Source organism: Apium graveolens, chromosome 8, assembly GCF_009905375.1.
Source record: "Apium graveolens cultivar Ventura chromosome 8, ASM990537v1, whole genome shotgun sequence".
Classification (NCBI taxonomy): Eukaryota; Viridiplantae; Streptophyta; class Magnoliopsida; order Apiales; family Apiaceae; genus Apium; species Apium graveolens.
In genome coordinates, this window is record NC_133654.1 from 73,847,516 (window position 1) to 73,869,285 (window position 21,770).

At 36.2% G+C, this 21,770-nt stretch overlaps 1 protein-coding gene and 1 non-coding gene across 2 annotated transcripts; one reads left to right on the forward strand and one right to left on the reverse strand.

The window, feature by feature from the left end:
• Window positions 1–6,366: 6,366 nt before the first annotated feature.
• On the forward strand, window positions 6,367–8,626 carry LOC141679694 (secreted RxLR effector protein 161-like). Its single transcript, XM_074486124.1, has 2 exons — window positions 6,367–6,843; window positions 8,447–8,626. Exons 1-2 carry the CDS (start codon window positions 6,367–6,369, stop codon window positions 8,624–8,626), a joined length of 657 nt encoding a protein of 218 aa, XP_074342225.1.
• A 3,121-nt stretch (window positions 8,627–11,747) lies between these two features.
• LOC141681369 (small nucleolar RNA R71) lies at window positions 11,748–11,854 on the reverse strand. The gene has a single exon (XR_012558809.1). It is a non-coding gene; the product is annotated as a small nucleolar RNA R71 (small nucleolar RNA).
• Window positions 11,855–21,770: the final 9,916 nt, after the last annotated feature.

Sequence of the window (21,770 nt, forward strand, 5' to 3'; positions counted from 1 at the left end):
AAAAGACTTGTTTTAGTTTTATTGCGGGCTTTATCTATTTAAGTGTTTAAATAAGATATACCATAGTTTAGAGTAAAGTTTTTTTATGGATTATGATGAGATCATAATAATGAGACCTAAAAGATGATAACTCTAAACTTAAATATTTCCTGGTCGTAGGATTACTAACTGGTAATTAGTAATCTGCAAAGATCGGTGCATACTATGTTTGCTTCATTATGAAGGATGTCTGTTCTCATAGACATATGTGTGGTGACACTATAGCTAGTATGTAGGTGCTTATTATATAATAAGTTCACTGAACATGACTCACACAGCTAAATAACTGATGGAGTTCACTCACGTGTCAGCAGTTGTTCATATAGTGATAGTTGTACAAGTATCCTTAGACTTGAGGTCATCATAGTCATCTTGTATACACTGAACTATGCTTTGGTTTAGTTCTTAGTCTCCAGGGACAATTATAAGGGCTCTACTGGGTATAGGAATTTCTACACGAAGATAATGTATGATCAATAAAGGATCTACCCCTTCCAGTGAAGGAAGAGAATGTTCAATGCTGATCCACTTATGCTACTTCAAGAATCTCTGGCCAGAGTGAATGAAATTAAAAAGGAGTTTCTAATTTACATTAAATAGAACTAAGCATAGTGAATGGGAAAGCAAATAATTAAATAAGATAGGCTTGACACAAGTTCCATGCCTTGTATTTAATCGTGATATTGCAGGGTAGAAGGAATTGATTGTATGGTAAATACTCACTGAATAGGTTCTTGGTATTTTAAGCAGTGAATTCGTATTATCCGGATAGTCGCGATATGCTGAGAAGTATCCCTCACGATGTAGAATAAATATGATTAATTTATTAATTAATCATATTTAATGAATTAGAGAATTTATATAAATATTGAAAAAATAGTTTTATTATTATTTATTTCTACTACAGGCTTAATATTGAACCTACAGGGTCACACCATAAAAGAGAATGATTTAATGGTGGAGGAATTAATTAATAATGGCTGGTAATTATTTATTTGTGAAATAAATAATTAATTAGCAGATTTAATAATTGATTAAATGAGATTTAATTAATTTTTAATATTATTAATTAAGAATTTAATTTTGAAAATTAAATCAAGTGAGAGAATTATTTTCTAAAGTGTTTAGAAAAGGGATTAATGATTAAAAGGTGTTTTAATTATTAGTTAATTGGTTAATAAGAATAATCAATTAAAGGGTTAATAATAATAATATTTTATGGAAAATTTTCAGCTGAAAATTTTGCCTATAAATATACTATTATAAACCCTATTTGCCTAAACCCAAATAATTAACCCTAATTCTAAAGTAGAACAAGAGGGAGGCAACTAATTCTCTCAACCTCATCCTCCTCCATCACATTGTACTCTTGGTGGATACCGGTGGAGTGCTTCACACTTGAGCAGCAGCTGCTAGGGATTTCCGTTCATCGTTCTTGGATCGCTATTAAAGACCTCGATCTTTCCATTAATGTAAAGCTTCTTAAGGTAAACATACTGAACTACGAATTAAATATTATTTTTTGCATGGATCCTGCGGAGGGTTTCGGTTTTTTTTAAGATTTAAATTTACGTTTTCATTGCGTTTATGTGCTAAAAACCCTTCATATGTCATAATTATATATACATGTATATAGTGGTATGCTTGTATTGATTTTGTGATGCAGGTTGGTATTCACTATTATGGCCATATTTTAATTATGTGTTTGGATCCCACGTGGTTTAATTGTGCTTATTTTATTATGGTTAAGATCCCATGTGGTTTATCGTGGTTTTGTTTTAAATCACGAGGGTTGATCGTGATAGTCTTTTCTATTCTGGTTTTGTAATCTTGTTGTCTCAATTTGTAATTGATCAAGGTTATGATTTAATGTAATAGAATAGGCTAGTTCAGATGTATTAATTTGTGTATGTAATTGTACTAGCGATTAAGCTGCAAGAAACAGAGATTTTCCGCTACTGCATTCTATTTTCGGGGAGCTTCGCTGTTATGGCTGCAGACTTTACATATGACATCCGTTGATCAGGACATCCGTTGATCAGGACATCCGTTGATCAGGACATCCGTTGATGAGGACTTCCGTTGATCAGGACATCCGTTGATCAGGACATCCGTTGATCAAGACATCAGTTAATCAGGACATCCATTGATGAAGACATCTGTTGATCAGGACATCTGTTGATCAGGATATCCGTTAATGAGGACATCCGTTGATCAGGACATCCGTTGATCAAGATATCCTTTGATCAACTTATTTGAGGCCATAATAGTGAATGAGCTTTATTAGTTTCTGCTGATCTTGATTATTGCTACTATGTGTTTCTTGTCTGTATTATGCCATATGATACTAACCCCAGCATGCTAGAATGACATGGACATAAGAATGTTTTAAATGCTTTAACCATGCGAGTATGTTACCATGTTATGTGTTCTTTGTTGTTTACATATTACATGTGGAATTCAAAGAAATAACATAGGATGATGCATCTAGAATAAAATCCTCAAAGTAAATACTAAGTGGGAGAGGGAATTGATATGAAATCAAATCCCATGGTCTCCATTATTGTATGTATGTGATTTAACATAGAGACAAATATAAATTATATATACGTCACCCATCATGACATGTAATTTATGGGTTCTGGAATGTTAAGGAGATTACTAGAAAAAACTTCTTAAATTAATAACGAATCTTGGAAGGTATACATGTCACCCATCGTGGCGTACCAAGTTTCATAGATTTCGGATAATTATAAGATATCATTTGATGGCATCTGATATAATTATGATTTAAGATTTTATAATGGTATACACTTAGCTATGAAAAATAATATTGACCACCCCAATGTGGCGTATTATTTAGTAATAGGACCGAAGTAACATTTAAAATTTAGGTGGTATACATGTCACCCATCATGACGTACCAGAAACTTATGGTGTTTAAATGTTAGTGCATTAATTTTAATAGTTGTTAGAGGAACCAATAGGACTTAATATTTAATGCACCCTTTATTTGTTATGTGATGTTTTTATGCATGATTCTCAGGATACAATGGGGTTTAATCCACTGTTCACCATACTTAAGGATAACAAACTAATCGGACCTAACTATATTGAATGGAAATGAAATTTGGACATTGTGTTAACTGCTAAGGAGTACAAGTTTTGCACTTATGAACCCAAGCCAGATCAGCCTGTTGCTGACGCTCCTGAAAATAAGAAAGAGTATTATAAGCGGTGGATTAAGGCTGATGAGATGTCGCGATGTTATATTCTGGCAGCAATGTCAGGTGTTTTGCAGCATCAGCATCAGTCTATGGCCACCGCTTCAGATATGCTCTTTAATCTCAAGGAACTTTTTGGAGATCAGAATAGGGCTGCTAGGCAAGTAGCCATGAAGGCTTTAATGAACACTCAGACGACTGAAGGGACTCCTGTAAGGGATCATATTCTCAAAATGATGTCTCATCTGAATGAGATAGAGATCCTTGGTGTTGAACTTAACGGGGAAACCCAAATTGACATTTTTCTTATGAGCTTGCCTAAGAGTTTTGAGCAGTTTCGCTTGAAATATAACATGAACAAGAGGCTGTATAGTCTCGCGGAACTTCTGACAGAACTTTAGGCAGCTGAAAGATTATTTCGGTAGAGTGTTCAAGTGAATTTGGCTGAGAAAGGTTCTTCCTCTAAACTAAAAATAAGAAGAAGAAGAAGAAGAAGAAGAAGAAGAAAAAAAAGGCTCAGACGCAGAAAACTGCGAATGCAGTGGGAGTTCAAGGTGGTGTGAAAAATCCTAAGGGAAATTGCTTCAGGTGCAAGCAGTCAGATCACTGGAAACAAGATTGTCATCTTCCTAAAAAGATAAACAATAATGGTATGTCTCTTTCTCTAGTTACAGAAACATATATAGTGGCTATATCTACGAGCACTTGGTGTGTAGATACAGGAGCCACTGATCATGTTTGTAATTCTATGCAGGGGTTTCAACTATCCAGAATGCTTAGAGATGGTGAGATATACGTGTTCATGGGAGATGCTACGAAAGTAGCAGTAGTTGCAGTAGGTGTTATTCATTTATCTTTTGGTTCTGATAGGATTTTAGTTTTGAACAATTGTCTTTATATACCTTCATTTAGAAGAAATCTAATTTCGGTTTTCAAGCTTGCTATGGATGGTTATAATGTTTGTTTGGATTGTAATGTTTCTATTATGATGAATAAATGAATTATATGTTCTGGTACATTGCAAGACAATTTATATATAATTAATCCTAGTCAACCTGCATTGCAACTATAATATAGGGAATTGAACAACACGTCTTCTACATTTATTAAAAGAAAGGAATCTTCTAGTTTGAACCAAACATATCTTTGGCACTTGAGATTGGGTCATATTAACTTGAGAAGGATTCAAATAATGGTAGTAGACGGGCCTTTAAGCTTATTGGGAGTGGAGCCATTTCCAGTTTATGAAATCCTACTTGGAAGATAAAATGACTAATAGGCATTTCAAGGCAAAGGGGAATATAGTCAAAGAAGTGTTAAAATTGGTTCACACTAATTTATGTGGACCCATGAATATCCAAGCTAGAGGTGGTTATGAGTATTTCATCATATTCATTGACGATTATTATAGATATGGGTACATTTGTTTGTTGCGTCGTAAGTCTGAGTGCTTTGAGAAGTTCCAAGAGTATAAAGCTAAAACGGAGAAGCGACTTGGTAAAAGTCTCAAGTCGCTACGATCAGATCGTGGTAGCGAAAACTTGCTCGGAGAATTTAGGGAATATTTATCAGAGAATGGGATAGAATCCCAGTTGACTGCACCAGGCACAACCCGGTATAATGGTGTAGCAGAAAGAAGGAACCGGACTTTTTAGAAAGTGTTAGATCGATGATGAGTTATTCAGATTTACCCAAGTCTTTTTGGGGACATGCCTTAAAAACAGCAGCTTATCTTCTGAACCTAGTACCTTCTAAATTGGTTCCCAAAACCCCCTTAGAATTATGGACCGAGGACAAACCGAGTCTAAGACACATTCGGATATGGGGTTGTCCAGCACATGAGCTGAACAGGAACGCGACTAAGTTAGAATTTCGTACAGAAGTAAGGTTGTTTGTAGGCTACCTCATGGGAACTAAAGGTTATTTATTTTATAGTCTGAAGATTCAGGATGTCATTATAAGCACCAATGCTAGATTCTTAGAGCAAGACTGTATAATAAATCACAAACCCATGAGTAGTGTTATTTTAGAGAAACTAGTGGGAGGGACAGATAATACCCAGAAACCGATAGTACAAGTAGAACAGCCACAACAAAATGCACAACCTGACACTAATACCGCACCGGTGCCTCATCATAGTGGGAGGGTTGTTCGTCAACCTGATAGATTCATGTTTTGGGAGAGTCTTCGGACTTGGTCTCTGGTGAACATGATGATGATCCCTGGACATACGAAGATGCACTACAAGACAAAGATACAGTTCTTTGGCAAAAGGCAATCGAATCTGAGATGGAATCGATGTATTCTAATCAGGTCTGGGAGCTCGTGGAACCACCCAAAGGTGTAAAACCCATTGGATGTAAGTGGATCTACAAGAAAAAGAGGGGATCGGATAAAAAAGGTGAAATCCTGGAAAGAAATACTTGTTGTGAAAGGGTATACTCAGAAAGAAGGTATCAATTATGAGGAAACCTTTTCTCCAGTGGTCATGCTTAAGTCAATCCATATTCTTTTATCTATAGCAGCTTATCTCGATTATGAGATTTGGCAAATGGATGTCAAGATGGTTTTCCTTAATAGAAGTCTTGAAGAAACCATCTATATGCAGCAACCAGAGGGATTCATTAAGGAAGGACAAGAGCATCTTGTATGTAAGTTGAAGAAGTCTATTTATGGACTTAAACAAGCTTCTAGGTATTGGAATATTCATTTTGATCAGGCAGCCCAGTCCTATGGGTTTGATCAAAATTTAAGCGAAGCATGCGTGTATAAGAGATATAAGGGAAATGTAATGGTTTTTCTAGTGCTATATGTTGATGACATTTTGCTCATTGGGAACAATGTTAAGATGTTGTCTTCAATAAAGGCATAGTTGTTCAACCAATTCGAAATGAAGGACTTAGGTGAAGCGGCATACATCCTTGGGATCAAAGTAATAAGGGATCGCAAGAAAATGATGTTGGCTTTATCTCAGGAGCCCTACATAGATGACGTATTAGCTCATTTTAACATACAAGACTCCAAGACGGGTAATTTACCTTTCAGACATGGAGTTTCTCTATCAAAGAGTCAGTGTCCTTCGACACCTAAAGAGATAGAGAACATGAAGGCAGTTTCTTATGCTTCGGCATGTGGAAGCCTAATGTATGCGATGTTATGTACGAGGCTTGATATCTGCTTTGCCGTGGGCATGGGTAGAAGATACCAGTCTAACCCAGGTCAGGAACATTGGAGTGCAGTAAAAATAATACTCAAGTACTTGCGTAGGACTAAAGAGTATATGTTAGTTTACGGGTCCTCAGATTTGTTGCCTCTGGGATATACTGATTCAGATTTTCAGATAGATAAGGATAAGAGAAAGTCCACCTCAGGATGTGTTTTTACCTTGGGAGGTGGAGCCTTAATATGGAGGAGTGTGAAGCAGAAATGCATTGCAGACTCAACCATGGAAGTCGAGTATGTGGCAGCTAGTGAGGCAGCCAAAGAGGCTATATGGTTCCGAAACTTCCTGCTGGATTTGGATGTAGTTCCTAATTTTCCACAACAAATCATGATTTATTGTGATAATACTGGTGCAGTGGTGAATACAAAGGAGCCACGGGTCCATAAGGCAGTGAAACACATAGAGCGTAAGTATCACCTCATACGACAGTTAGTTAAGTGAGGAGATATTGTTGTGGCCGATATAGCGTTAAAGGATAACCGGGAAGATTTTTTCATGAAGAGCTTACCAGCTAAGGCTTTTTAGGAGCATATGGAAGTGATAGGAGTCAGACACTTGGTCACATAGTTATATAGTTGGTGGTGGATTGATTGTAATAAACACTAATATACTCAAAGAATAGCTTAAGTGTAAGTGGGAGATTGTTAGGGTATATACTGAACTATTCGTTTGAAGTATATAATAATCTTTTGAGAATATTGAATGCATATTTTCACAATGTCTGTATATTATATATTGTAGACAATCTAGTATCAAATGGGATAGCAGAAGATTAGATTGTCAGATTCCTTATATAATATAGTAAAAGGTTCACAGTCTAAGTGGTGTTAGACAAACCACTGGAATGACTGAAGTATTATTTGGAAATAGTTTATCTTGACTATTGAATAATATTTGTGCATATTGAACAGGATCAAAATAGTAGAATAGTTCTTTTATTCTGACAATAAAGAAGAACTAAGATTCTACGATATAATTATTGCTTAGGTTCTTGATCCAGATATAGTGATTGACACTTTTATTTGGTGCACATGCCTTGATTCATAAATTAAGTAATTTATTTTAAATTACGAATTTATATATTGGGCAATGACATTATATACAGAGTGGGATATTGACTATAAAATGAAATCATGTCCAAAGAATAGTTTTGTGTGATGATGTCCTCTTAAAAGCTCATAAAGATAATTATGCTTTAGTCCTGCAGGCAGATTTGTTCTTGCACGATTATAAGGTTTATTGGATGATCTATAAGATATTGATTAAATTGATTGTCAGAAATTAATTTAATTAATGGACATGCGATATCTTAAACATGTGGGAGCTGAATTAAATATTTAATTTACAAAATTAGGAAAGGTAGTGCAAATATTAATTCTTTAGTGGATTGAATTAATATTTAAGGACATTGGGCTTGGCCCAGAATATCATTGGGAGGCCTGACCAAATTATCCATGATCCCTACTGTAGCCTATAAATATTCTAATTCTCCTAAAGCCGAAGGTGTGTGTGACGTGCATGCATGTGTGCGCGATAACACAGAAAATAACATCCTAGGGTTTGAGAGAGACAAATGTTTTTCTCAAGGAGCCAGCTAGGGTTTTGGATTTTCGGAGCTAACAGGAGAGGTAAACCTTGGGAGATCAAAGCCCACACTTCGTCCAAGGAGAATCGAGGAATACAGTAGAAGGCGTGGATTTTAATTGCTTGCACCGTAGCGATTAAAGTTAACGTTCTATTCGAACTCTCTATAGAAAAATTCATATCGTAAAACGCAGGGCCGAGATCCTGTTGTCCCAAAAATCTCATCTCCCAGTGGCTCCAAGAAACTGCAGATCAACCTTCAACCATTGAAGATCTTGTAGTTGATCATCTTGGAGGCCTTGCACAAATTTCTCAACAGCTGCTCACATCCAACATGTCAAATTAGGACTATCAAGCCATCATATTTACCTACCAGATAGATGTTGAAGCCAGTCAAGCCAAGATTGTTGATGAAGCTGGTCAGGTTGTAAACTGTGATGCTTGGGTAGATAAAGAATTCTCTATTGAAATGGATGCTGTGCTAGCTAAGTTCAGGGAGGAGTACATTACTATTCTGGGAAGCAATGCTAGATCTCTAACTCCTCAGGAAGTGTAAGAGATGCCATCAATGATGTATACAAGGCTCAAATCAAGGCTTTCCACAACTTTGGAAAAGCACTTCAAATTACTTTGACTGGATATTAAGATAAAATAATGAAGATGGTGAGGGAAAATATGGATCAAATTAACCTTTCTCAAGCTGAGATCAAAAACAAGTTCACTAACTTTGTTAATCAGATGTCAATGTATGATCTAAATGTAGTGGAAACAAGTGTCAAAAATCTCAAGTCCTCATTTGTGGCCCTGAATGAACAAGTTCAAAAACATATCACTCATTCTAATGATTCAAGACTGAAGCTGGATCAAATGCACTCTAGCAGATACACTCCTTCAGCCTTGCTCATGGATGAAATTAAGTAGGTTGTGCAGGACACTTTTGGGATCTCTATTTCCTCCACATCTCAATCCCCATCCACAATGCAAGTTTAAGAACTATAACAGCAAGTGTCTTCTCTCCAATCTTCCAATGACTTACTGAGTGCACAAGTACAAGCTCTTACATCTTTGGTGCAGAGTCAACAAACAGACATCAAAACCCTGGTGGACTCTCACAAGCATCTTCAAATGCAGAGTTTTGTTGCTTTGGGAGCCATGAAGCTCAACATACCACTGCCCTCACTACATGAAGATATAAGTCCAGAATTACCAACTCTCCTACTCATGCCTGTCACCAAGACTAAGGGGGAGATTGAAGCTAGGATCTACAATCCAAGGATGCTGGTAAATCTTAATCTAAAGAGCCCATTCAGGTTGGCCAAAGTTCTTCACAAACTCAACAATTTCAAGATGTGGGAAAAGAAAAACTCATCAAGGCTGCAGAAGGACCAAATCAAGATCAAGAATTCAGTGAACTTCTTGTAATCCTGAGAATGTCTCTTCAAATAACTAAATCACATACAAAAGAGCATTATCCAAGACTATCAACTTTATCAGGGCAGTAGTTATGAATGTTGAGAACTACTTGCAGAAAAGGATTGTTATCAATATTAATGATGGTGGTGTAGTGTTAAGTGGAATTTATATCCACTTATTATGTCCTATAAAGGCTTGAATTGATGTTTTGTACTCAAGTTATTTGTGTTTTGATGTGTTTTTATAGTGTTTTACATTTCAGGCATAAATAAAAGAATCAGGAGATTTAGCATTATTTTGGTGCTAAATTAGTGTAAGGAAGATGTCTCGGGAGTTTGCTCGTAGATCGCCAGCTCAAACCATGCAAGAAAATAAAAAACAGTATTTTTTCCAGAAGGTCAGCGTGCCCGCGCTGTAGTAGCGCGCGACCGCGTCAGGATGCAGATTTGCAGCGCGCCCGCGCTAGTGAAGCGTGCGGCCGCGCCATGTCGGGATGACAGAATTCTGTTTCTACTTAGATTCTGAGAGTTTGATGCCCTGGTTAATTCTACAGCATATATAATAAAAACTTATGATGGTTTTTCCTAAGAAGATGTACTAGAGCTTAAGGAGAAGGCGTAAGAAGACCGTATAGCACAATTCAACCAAGGCGATGAGGATCTAATTTATTCTTATGATTATTTGTTTTAAGTTATAATCTTGGATGATAGTTTTCTTAATTGTGAACCTATACTCTTGTGTAACGTACTTGGTTTTATTATTTATTCAGTATAAAGACTACGTTTATTATACCATGCTTTCATCAGAACCCACATTGATGATGAGTCCGATTATGGGCTAATCGTTATCGTGGGGTTCTAGCGGATTTACTTATGGATTTCTTTAGTTAAATTGTTTCGATGCCTTAGTGTGTGGTGATTGTATGGTAACCTAGTATTGGTTGTGCTTATTCATCTTATGAGTGTCGCGAACTTATAAGATAACGTGTTAATCTCTAATGAACGAAAGTGAATTTAGGGGTTTAGAACTTGCCATGCTAGCATAGGTTTATGTATTTGATATGCATGATTCGTAGGTAATTTTAACCATCTTACTTGCCCTACGTAATCATGATAGATAACTTGTGCATTAAACCATTATGTTGTTAAATTCTATAGACATATAGGGTCTCAATATACTTGGTGTCTATTCAGCTTCTATCTATTTTGTGGATGTCTGGTAGTATAGTCTTCATACAATGAAAGTTGGCGTTTATTAGTTTCGTATTATCTGATTAGTGTCATCACCATTGCATGCTAAGGTTAAGAACAAAGAGGTTATTGAATGAAGTAGTAATGAAGTTAGAATCCCATGTCTGTATCATATAGTAATCAATCCTTTTCAATGTCTTAGTTAGTATTCTTAGTATACACTCTTAGTTAATCGTAGTTATAAACAATCTCAATTTGTTAATCGTCTTAGCATTGAATAATAACCATACCATTGATGTATAAGTACATTGATTGGAATTAACCTAAACCAGTCTCTGTGGGAATGAACTAGAAATAATTCTATATTACTTGCGATCCGTATACTTGCGTGAATATTAGCGCGTGTTTTCGTCCTAACAAGTTTTTGGTGCCGTTGTCGGGGACTCGGTGTTAATTTTAGTTTATTTGTTTGTCATCAGTGGTCGTTAAAGTTCATTGATTCTGACATTGTTACTTACTTATTTCCTTGTCGTGTTTCAGGTACTCTAGCGAGCGTGTATGCATACGCGTTCTCAGTCTCGTAAGAGAAAAATGGATCAAGTTGAGGAAGAAGTTTTAGTAGCTAAGGAAGTTTTCGAGGAAGTTCTTGTCGAGGAGAAAGTTGAAGAAGAAGAACTTATTGCAATGGGAGAACCAGAAGCGAATACAAATGCTTTGATGGATTACTCTCAACTGAAGATTAATGATATTCAGTCTAGCATTGTCCGACCAGCCATCTCGGCTAACACCTTTAAGATCAAGTCGAGCATGATTCAGATGATATAGAACTCAGTTTAGTTTGGGGGTTCTCCGACAGAAGACCCCAACATGCACATCAGATATTTCAACGAGATCTGCGACACTTTCAAGTTCAATGGAGTTTCTTAAGATGCTATTAAGTTGAGACTTTTCCCATTCTCTCTGCGGGATAAAGCAAAGTGCTGGTAACATTCTCTACCACCGGGGTCCATCAACAAATGGGAGGATCTTGCTAAAAAATTCCTAACTAAATTCTTTCCTATGGAGAAGACTGCTGCAATCAGAAACGCACTTACTCAATTTGCTTAGCAATCTGGAGAATCTTTATGTGATGCTTGGGATCGCTACAAAGAGATGCTTAGAAAATATCCTCACCGTGGGATGCTTGACTGGATGATCATTAACTGCTTCTATAATGGATTGGGTGCTACTTCTAGACCCATGCTTGATGCAGCATCAGGAGGAGCCTTGTGGGCTAAAAGCTATGATAAAGCTTATGAATTGATTGAACTGATGGCTGCTAATGAGTACTAGAATCCTACTCAGAGACTACCTCAGGGCAAGGTAGCAGGAATTCTGGAAGTAGACAGCTACTGCTATAGCTTCTCAGCTTAAGACTTTGACGATGAAGGTGGATTTTTTGGCTAATTAAGGAGTTAATCATATCACTACTGTCTGTGAGCTTTGTGCTGGTGCCCATGAGACGGAGCAGTGTGCTATTTCTAGTGAATCAGCTCAGTTCATGAGCAACTTTCAGAGGTCACAGCAGCCTATTCCAGCCACCTATCATCCCAACAACCGTAATCATCCTAACTTCAGCTGGAGCAATACTCAGAATATGGTTCAGCAGCCTTATCAGCAGTATGCAGCAAAGCAATACAACCCTCCTGGTTTTTAGCAACCGCAATATGCACCAAGACAACAACTCTAGCTGTAACAATCTAATGAAAAATCTGAATTGGAGGAGTTGAGGCTCATGTGCAAGAGCCAAGCGGTTTCTATCAAGACCTTGGAGAATTAAATTGGGCAAATTGTTAATGCCTTGCTAAATCGATAATCCGGTACACTCCCTAGTGACACTGAAGTGCCAGGAAAGAGGGAAGCTAAGGAGAAGGTGAAGGCAATCACATTTGAAAGAGATGTGTCCTAAGTCCAATCATGTATGATGATTTAGGAATAACATTTATGTAATATGTTTTGATTTCATTGATATTAATAAAAGACTTGTTTTGGTTTTATTGCGGGCTTTATCTATTTAAGTGTTTAAATAAGATATACCATAGTTTAGAGTAAAGCTTTTTATGGATTATGATGAGATCATAATAATGAGACCTAAAAGACGATAACTCTGAACTTAAATAGTTCATGATCGTAGGATTACTAACTGGTAATTAGTAATCCACAAAGATCGGTACATACTATGATTGCTTCATTATGAAGGATGTCTATTCTCATAGACATTTGTGTGGTGACACTATAGCTAGCATGTAGGTGCTTATTATAGAATAAGTTTACTGAACATGACTCACACAGCTGAACAACTGATGGAGTTCACTCACGTGTCAGCAGATGTTCACATAGTGATAGTTGTACAAGTATCCTTGGACTTGAGGTCATCATAGTCATCTTGTGTACACTGAACTATACTTTGGTTTAGTTCTTAGTCTCTAGGGATAATAATAAGGGCTCTACTGGGTGTAGGAATTTGTACACGAAGATAGTGTATGATTAATAAAGGATCTACCCCTTCCAGTGAAGGAAGAGAATGTTCAATACTGATCCACTTATGCTAGTTCAGGAATCTCTGGCCAGAGTGAATGAAATTAGAAAGGAGTTTCTAATTCACATTAATTAGAACTAAGCATAGTGAATGGGAAAGTATATGATTAAATAAGATAGGCTTGACACGAGTTCCATGCCTTGTATTTAACCATGACATTGCAGGATAGAAGGAAATAATTGTACGGTAACAATTCACTAAATAGGTTCTTGGTATTCTAAGCAGTGAATTCGTATTATCCGGATAGTCGCGATATGCTGAGAAGTATCCCTCACGATTTAGAATAAATATGATTAATTTATTAATTAATCAGATTTAACAAATTAGAGAATTTATATAAATAATGATAAAATAGTTTTATTATTAAATATTTATTTCTACTACCGACTTAATATTGAACCTACAGGGTCACACCATAAAAGAGAATGATTTAATAGTGGAGGAATTAATTAATAATGGATGGTAATTATTTATTTGTGAAATAAATAATTAATTAGCAAATTTAATAATTGATTAAATGAGATTTAATTAATTATAAATTAATTAAGAAAAGTTCTTAATATTATTAATTAAGAATTTAATTTTTGGAAATTAAATCAAGTGAGAGAATTATTTTTCTAAAGTGTTTAGAAAGGATTAATGATTAAAAGGTATTTTAATTATTAGTTAATTGGTTAATAAGAGAAATCAATTAAAGGGTTAATAATAATAATATTTTATGGGAAAATTTTCAGCTGGAATTTTTGCCTATGAATATACTATTAAAAACCATATTTGCTTAACCCAAATAAAAACCCTAATTCTAAAGAAGAAAAGAAAGGGAGGCAACTAATTCTCTCAAACTCTTCCTCCCTCCATTATTTTGATCTCTTGGTGGATATCGGTGGAGTACTTCACACTTGAGGAGCAGCTGCTAGGGATCTCCGTTCATCATTATTGGATCGCTTTTAAAGGTTAGTAATCGATCCCTCGATTTATTCACGATTTATATGCGATTATATGGATTTTATATCAAGAAAATGTTATACCATGCTTTTGTGATGTATAAAATCCTACAATGGTATCAGAACTTAGGTTGTATGCATATAGATCTGTGATAAAAATTTCAGAATTTTCTGATCTTGTATGAATTTATTATGATTTTTGCAAGTCATATAATGGATTAATTATTATTGATTAGAAATTGTTTCTTAAAATTGTTTTGACTGAAGATATGGGTTCTACAAGTGTTGTAGATCGTCTGGGTATTTTTTCATAATTTTCTGATGAGTGGATAAATTATTATGAATTTTTTAAGTTATTTTTATTAAAATTCGTAATTAAATAATATATATATATGTGTAATCTGTTATGTATATATATATATATTATATGCTGCTGAAAATCAATAGTATGCACTGATGTTGATAGGGGTTGGCACGGAGTTCAATGGCGACGGCTGTTAATAAAAAAATGGCAGAAGACAGAAACGGGCGAAGGACCGCGCGGCTGGCTAGCGCGTGTGAGGGTCACGCGCTCCTGTATCACGCGCAGCGCATGTAAGACACGCGCGGTCAACTGGTCAGCGCTGATGCTGACGTCATCAGATGACTTTATGCTGACGTCAGCTCAGCTGTCAGGGCGCGTGAGGCGCGTGTGCGCGTGGGGGCGAGTGGCTGAATGTCAGTCACGCGCCTGACAGCGCGTGTGCGCGTATTGGCATGTCAGTTTTCTTCTTGAGGCACGTGGGGAGCCCGTTCGGGGCGTGCTTGGTGTCGTTGGATTCATCTTTTCGAGACGCATCTAATGGTATATTAAATTATATTTTCTGAATTTGTTTCGGACTGTTTATAGCTAACAGTAGTGTATTAAAGGTGTTTTTAATTATTTTAATTACTTTTAAATGCTTCATGTGATACATAGAGATGTATAATGCTTAGAGTAATATGCTACATGATTTAACATGTGTACCTTTACGTTTATTCATGCTTATATATGTGATATATGCTTAACTTATCATGCGATGATAGATTTAGGTGAACTTAATTAACATAAGGCGTATGTTAGACAATCTAGTATAGTGAAATTGTTTCATGACCTTAATATAAATATTATGAATATAATCATGAGATTCTTGTGTTTATGAAACACATAATTAAATATGAATTTTCAATATTGAGAGAAAGGATGATTCTGTCAAAAGCAGATTTCTATCTGTAAGAAAGGGGTATTAAGTGACGCCTCTTGACAATGCTCCCCCCGATCTGGGAATCATCTGATTATCGATTATTGATTTGAAATATTTAATTTAAAAGGAAGAATCTCTTTATAATATGATTATGATTGTAACATAATATAATCCCTCTAAAATTAAATAATATCAAGTAGTAATTGGCCAATGATACAATGGGCTTGTGTCGGTCAAAGCCTTCCAACATGGTAGAAAGTAGTTCTTATTTTTAAACCATTGTCGTTTGTGCTAAGCCGAGGGCTTTGATTTCGAAATAAGAAATACTTGTCTATTACATAGAGATGTGTACATTGAATTAGAATCTAAAGGTCGTTGTGTGCTGCAGCCGTGGGCCGTTGGAGACTTATTCAATTGTACGAAATGTTGGGTTAGACTTGACTTAGAATATTGAGTCTGTCGTGCTACAGTCGTGACTCAATTATTCAAGAGACTAAAGTTTTATTAGGGAATAAGATAAGATATAATTGACAAGAGTTGTCTGCCTATTGAACATCACATGAAGTTTCATGCTATAGCCGAGGTTGTGTGATGGAATGTAGGATCCATATTCCCACTTGCATTATAAATGCTTAATTTTTCACTTCAGGGGGTTATATAAATTAGATAAACTAGTGGGAGCCACTTATGAATAAAGACCCGATTCATATAGTATTTTGAAATGAAATTGAATATTTGCTAAGTGTTGTTATGTGTTCATCATTTACAGATTTACTATATACGTTATGTCTTCTGCATTATCACTCCGGAGTATACTAGATGCTCACAAGTTGACTGGTCCTAATTTTGCTGACTGGCTTCGAAACTTGAGAATTGTTCTCATGGTTGAGAAGCTGGAATATGTGCTTGACTCACCTAAGCCTACTGAACCTGCTAACGATGCACATAATGATGAACATGTTGTGTATCGTAAGTGGATAGATGATGCAAATGTTGCTCAATACATCATGCTAGCTTCCATGAACATTGAGCTACAGAAGCAGCATGAGCATATGGATGCTCACACTATCCTTATGAATCTACAAGAGTTGTATGATGTGGCAGGGAGGACAGCTCGATATGAGATATCGAAGGAGCTTTTCGGTTGTAGGATGTCTGAGGAATCATGTGTGAATGACCATGTACTTAAGATGATCAATTTGATTGAACGTCTTGGACAACTTGGTTTTGCCATGGATGGGGAGCTGAGCTAAGACTTGGTCTTGCAATCACTTCCGGGTTCGTTCTCACAGTTTGTTGTGAACTTTCACATGAATAAGCTGGATGTCAGCCTACCTGAACTCCACAACATGTTGAAGACTGCGGAATCGAATTTTCCCCCTAAAAAGAGTTATGTTCTTCTAATTGGTGAAGGTTCCAAATCCTAAGAAAAGGAAGAAGAACCCTTCCAAGAAGAAGAAAGTAGGTGAGAAAAAGCCGGTTCCACCAAAAGCTGAAGACCCCAAGAGCAAAGCTGTTTTCTTTCACTGTAACAAGGTGGGGCACTGGAAGAGGAACTGCAAGGTTTACCTTGCAGAATTGAAGAAGAAGAAGGGTAGTGAGACTACCGCTTGTGTTTCAGGTATGTTCATGATTGAATTGAATATGTCATTAAATCAAATTTCTACTTGGGTATTAGATACAACCTGTGGTTCTCATATTTGCAATTCATTTCAGGGACTAAGGAGAAGTAGGACTCTTGAAGAAGAGGAGGTGATTCTACGGATGGGAAATGGAGCAAGAGTTGTTGTTGAAGCTGTAGGATCATTTCATTTACATATGCCTACGGGCAAGACTATTATTTTAAATAATTGTTATTTTGTTCCCTCGATTGTGAGGAATATTATTTCTATTCCCATGTTAGACTTGGCTGGATTTTTATTTGTTATTCAGAATAATAAATGTTCAATTCTTAGAGATAACGTTCTTTATGGAAGTGGTATTCTAAATAATGGTCTGTATGTATGTGACGTAAAGCATAATTTACTACAAATTGAACATACTAATAAAAGAAAAAGGGATGATGAAAAGCTCACTTTCTTGTGGCACTGCAGACTTGGTCATATTAGTGAAAATAGACAGCGGACATTGCATAAGGAAGGGTTACTTGACCCCTTTGATTTTGAATCATATCCTACATGCGAGTCTTGTCTATTGGGTAAAATGACCAAAACTCCATTTAGTGGACATGGAGAGAGGGATGCAGATTTGCTAGGATTGGTACATACAGATGTATGTGGACCAATGTCTACGCAAGCCATGGGTGGATTTTCATACTTCATTACTTTCATAGATGATCGATCTAGATTCGGATATGTGTATTTAATGAAACACAAGTCTGAAGCCTTTGAAAAGTTCAAAGAATATAAGTATGAAGTGGAGAAACAAACCAAACATAGTATTATCACTTTTCGATCAGATCGAGGTGGTGAATACTTGAATGGACAGTTTCTCGCTTATCTCAAAGAAAATGGTATAGTCTCCCAGTGGACTCCTCCATATACTCCACATTTGAATGGGGTATCTGAAAGGAGAAATCGAACTTTGTTAGACATGGTTCGGTCTATGATGAGCTATGCGAATCTTCCAGTATTCCTGTGGGGTTATGCATTGGAAACCTCAGCATATTTACTGAATAAGGTGCCTTCCAAATCTGTTCCTTAAACTCCATATGAGATATGGAAAGAAAGGAAACCGAGTTTTAAACACGTTAAGATTTGGGGATGTCCAGCTTATGTCAAGAAAGTTGACCCAGATAAGCTGGAATCTCGATCCGTAAAATGTAATTTTGTGGGATATCCTAAAGAGACTTTAGGGTATTACTTTTACACCGATCATAAGGTGTTTGTCTCCAGACATGCTACCTTCTTGGAAAAGCATTTTATTCTTGAAGGAAAAAGTGGGAGCAAAATTTAACTTGATGAAGTTCAAGAAGCACAAACTACTACGGTTCAAGAGGAAACACCTATTCAGACTAAACAACCTTCTGTGGAACAGCCCATTCGTAGGTCAGGGAGAGTATCTCGCCAACCTGAGAGGTATTATGGCCTTGTCATTGAGAATGACAATGAGTTGTCAATCATTGATGATGACAACCCTATGACCTATAATGAGGCTATGAGTAGTGTTGACTCAGAGAAATGGCATAGTGCCATGAAATCCGAAATGGAATCTATGTATACCAACCGAGTATGGACTTTGGTTGAAGCACCTGAGGGTGTGAAGCCTATTGAGTGCAAATGGGTATACAAAAGAAAGATTGGAGCAGATGGCCAGGTGGAGACCTATAAGGCCAGGCTCATGGCAAAAGGATTCAGACAAAGGCAAGGGATTGACTTTGATGAAACTTTTTTGCCTGTAGCCCTGTTAAAATCAATTCGGATTTTGCTTGCGATTGCTGCTTACTACGACTATGAGATCTGGTAAATGGACATGAAAACGGCCTTCTTCAATGGGAAACTTGAAGAGGAAGTGTATATGACACAGCCAGAGGGTTTTCTTTCCAAGGGAAATGAACACCTAGTGTGTAAGCTGCTACGAACCATATATGGTTTAAAGCAAGCTTCTCGTAGATGGAACATCCGTTTTGATGAGACAATCAAAGAGTTTGGTCTTATCAAAAACATAGATGAATCATGTGTCTACAAGAAGTTTAGTGGGAGCGCGGTAATATTTCTTGTATTGTATGTGGATGACATACTTCTTATAGGAAATGACATACCGATGTTGCAATCAGTCAAAGTGTGGCTATCGAAGAACTTCACTATGAAGGACTTGGGAGAAGCATCCTAAATTCTCGGTATGAAGATCTATAGAGATAGATCTAGAAGAATGATAGGTCTTACCCAGGGTACATACATCCATAAAGTGCTTAAAAGGTTTAGCATGGAAAACTCCAAAAGAGGTCTCATACCGATGAGCCATGGAGTGTCCCTTTCCGAAAAGATGTCTCCTAAGACACCTGAGGAAAGAGAGCGTATGAGTAAGATTCCTTATGCTTCAGCAATAGGATCTATCATGTACGCGATGTTATGTACTAGGCCTGATGTTGCTTATTCAATTAGTGTGACGAGCATATATCAGTCTGATCCAGGTGAAGACCACTGGAAAACAGTGAAGAACATCCTTAATTACTTGCAAAGGACTAAGGATATTTTTCTTGTTTTTGGTGGTGAATATGAGTTGAAAATATAGGGTTATACTGACTCTAGTTTTCAATCATAAAGTGATGATAGCAAATCCATGTCAGGGTACGTGTTTACTCGGAATGGTGGTACGATTAGTTGGAAGAGTTCCAAACAGTCTACAACGGCTGACTCCACAACGGAAGCAGAATATATAGCTGCAAGCGAGGCTGCAAAAGAAGCCGTTTGGATGAGGAAATTTGTTTCTGATTTGGGAGTTATTCCTAGCATTGAGGAGCCTATTGTGTTGTATTGTGATAACAACGCAGCAATAGCTCAAGCTAAGGAACCAAGATTTTATAAGAATTCCAAGCATGTCCTGCGGCGCTTTCATCTGATTAGGGAGATTGCTGAAAGAGGAGATGTCAACGTCAAGAGAGTTGACACACATAATAACATAGCAGACCCTTTAACAAAGCCACTTTCTCAAAGTCACTTTGATCATTATAAAGACAAGATGCGTATTAGATACCAGAGTGATTGGCTTTAGTACAAGTGGGAGATTGAAAGAGATGTGTCCTAAGTCCAATCATGTATGATGATTTAGGAATAACTTTTATGTAATCTGTTTTGATTTCATTGATATTAATAAAAGACTTATTTTGGTTTTATTATGGGCTTTATCTATTTAAGTGTTTAAATAAGATATACCATAGTTTAAAGTAAAGCTTTTTATGGATTATGATGAGATCATAATAATGAGACCTAAAAGATGATAACTCTGAACTTAAATAGTTCCTGGTCGTAGGACTACTAACTGGTAATTAGTAATCCGCAAAGATCGGTACATATTATGCTTGCTTCATTATGAAGGATGTCTGTTCTCATAGACATTTGTGTGGTGACACTATAGCTAGCATGTAGGTGCTTATTATAGAATAAGTTCACTGAACATGACTCACACAGCTGAACAACTTATGGAGTTCACTCACGTGTCAGCAGATGTTCACATAGTGATAGTTGTACAAGTATCCTTACACTTGAGGTCATCATAGTCATCTTGTGTACATTGAACTATACTTTGGTTTAGTTCTTAGTCTTCAGGGACAATAATAAGGGCTCTACTGGGTGTAGGAATTTGTACACGAAGATAGTGTATGATCAATAAAGGATCTACCCCTTCCAGTGAAGGAAGAGAATGTTCAATGCTGATCCACTTATGCTAGTTCAGGAATCTCTGGCCAGAGTGAATGAAATTAGAAAGGATTTTCTAATTCACATTAATTAGAACTAAGTATAGTGAATGGGAAAGCATGTGATTAAATAAGATAGGCTTGACACGAGTTACATGCCTTGTATTTAATCATGACATTGCAGGATATAAGGAATTAATTGTACGATAACTATTCACTGAATAGGTTCTTGGTATTCTAAGCAGTGAATTCGTATTATCCGAATAGTCGCAATATGCTGAGAAGTATCCCTCACGATATAGAATATATATGATTAATTTATTAATTAATCATATTTAATGAATTAGAGAATTTATATAAATAATGATAAAATAGTTTATTATTATTTATTTCTAGTACCGGCTTAATATTGAACCTACAGGGTCACACCATAAAAGAGAATGATGTAATAATGAAGGAATTAATTAATAATGGTCGGTAATTATTTATTTGTGAAATAAATAATTAATTAGCAAATTTAATAATTGATTAAATGAGATTTAATTAATTATAAATTAATTAAGAAAAGTTCTTAACATTATTAATTAAAAAATTAATTTTTGGAAATTAAATCAAGTAAGAGAATTATTTTTCTAAAGTGTTTAGAAAAAGGATTAATGATTAAAAGGTGTTTAAATTATTAGTTAATTGGTTAATAAGAATAATCAATTAAAGGGTTAATAATAATAATATTTTATGGGAAAATTTTCAGCTGAAATTTTTGCCTATAAATATACTATTATAAACCCTATTTGCCTTAACCCAAATAAAAACCCTAATTCTAAAGAAGAAAAGAAAGGGAGGCAACTAATTCTCTCAACATCTTCCTCCCTCCATTATTTTGATCTCTTGGTGGATACCGGTGGAGTGCTTCACACTTGAGGAGCAGCTGCTAGGGATCTCCGTTCATCATTATTGAATCGCTTTTAAAGGTTAGTAATCGATCCCTCGATTTAT

Excerpts from the sequence above, each read along its gene's own strand:
- LOC141679694 (XM_074486124.1), top strand. The coding sequence starts at position 6,367 with ATGAAGGCAGTTTCTTATGCTTCGGCATGTGGAAGCCTAATGTATGCG. Across the intron at positions 6,844-8,446 it reads GTGATAATACTGGTGCAGTG|ATAGATGTTGAAGCCAGTCA; the intron begins GTGAATACAAAG and ends TTTACCTACCAG.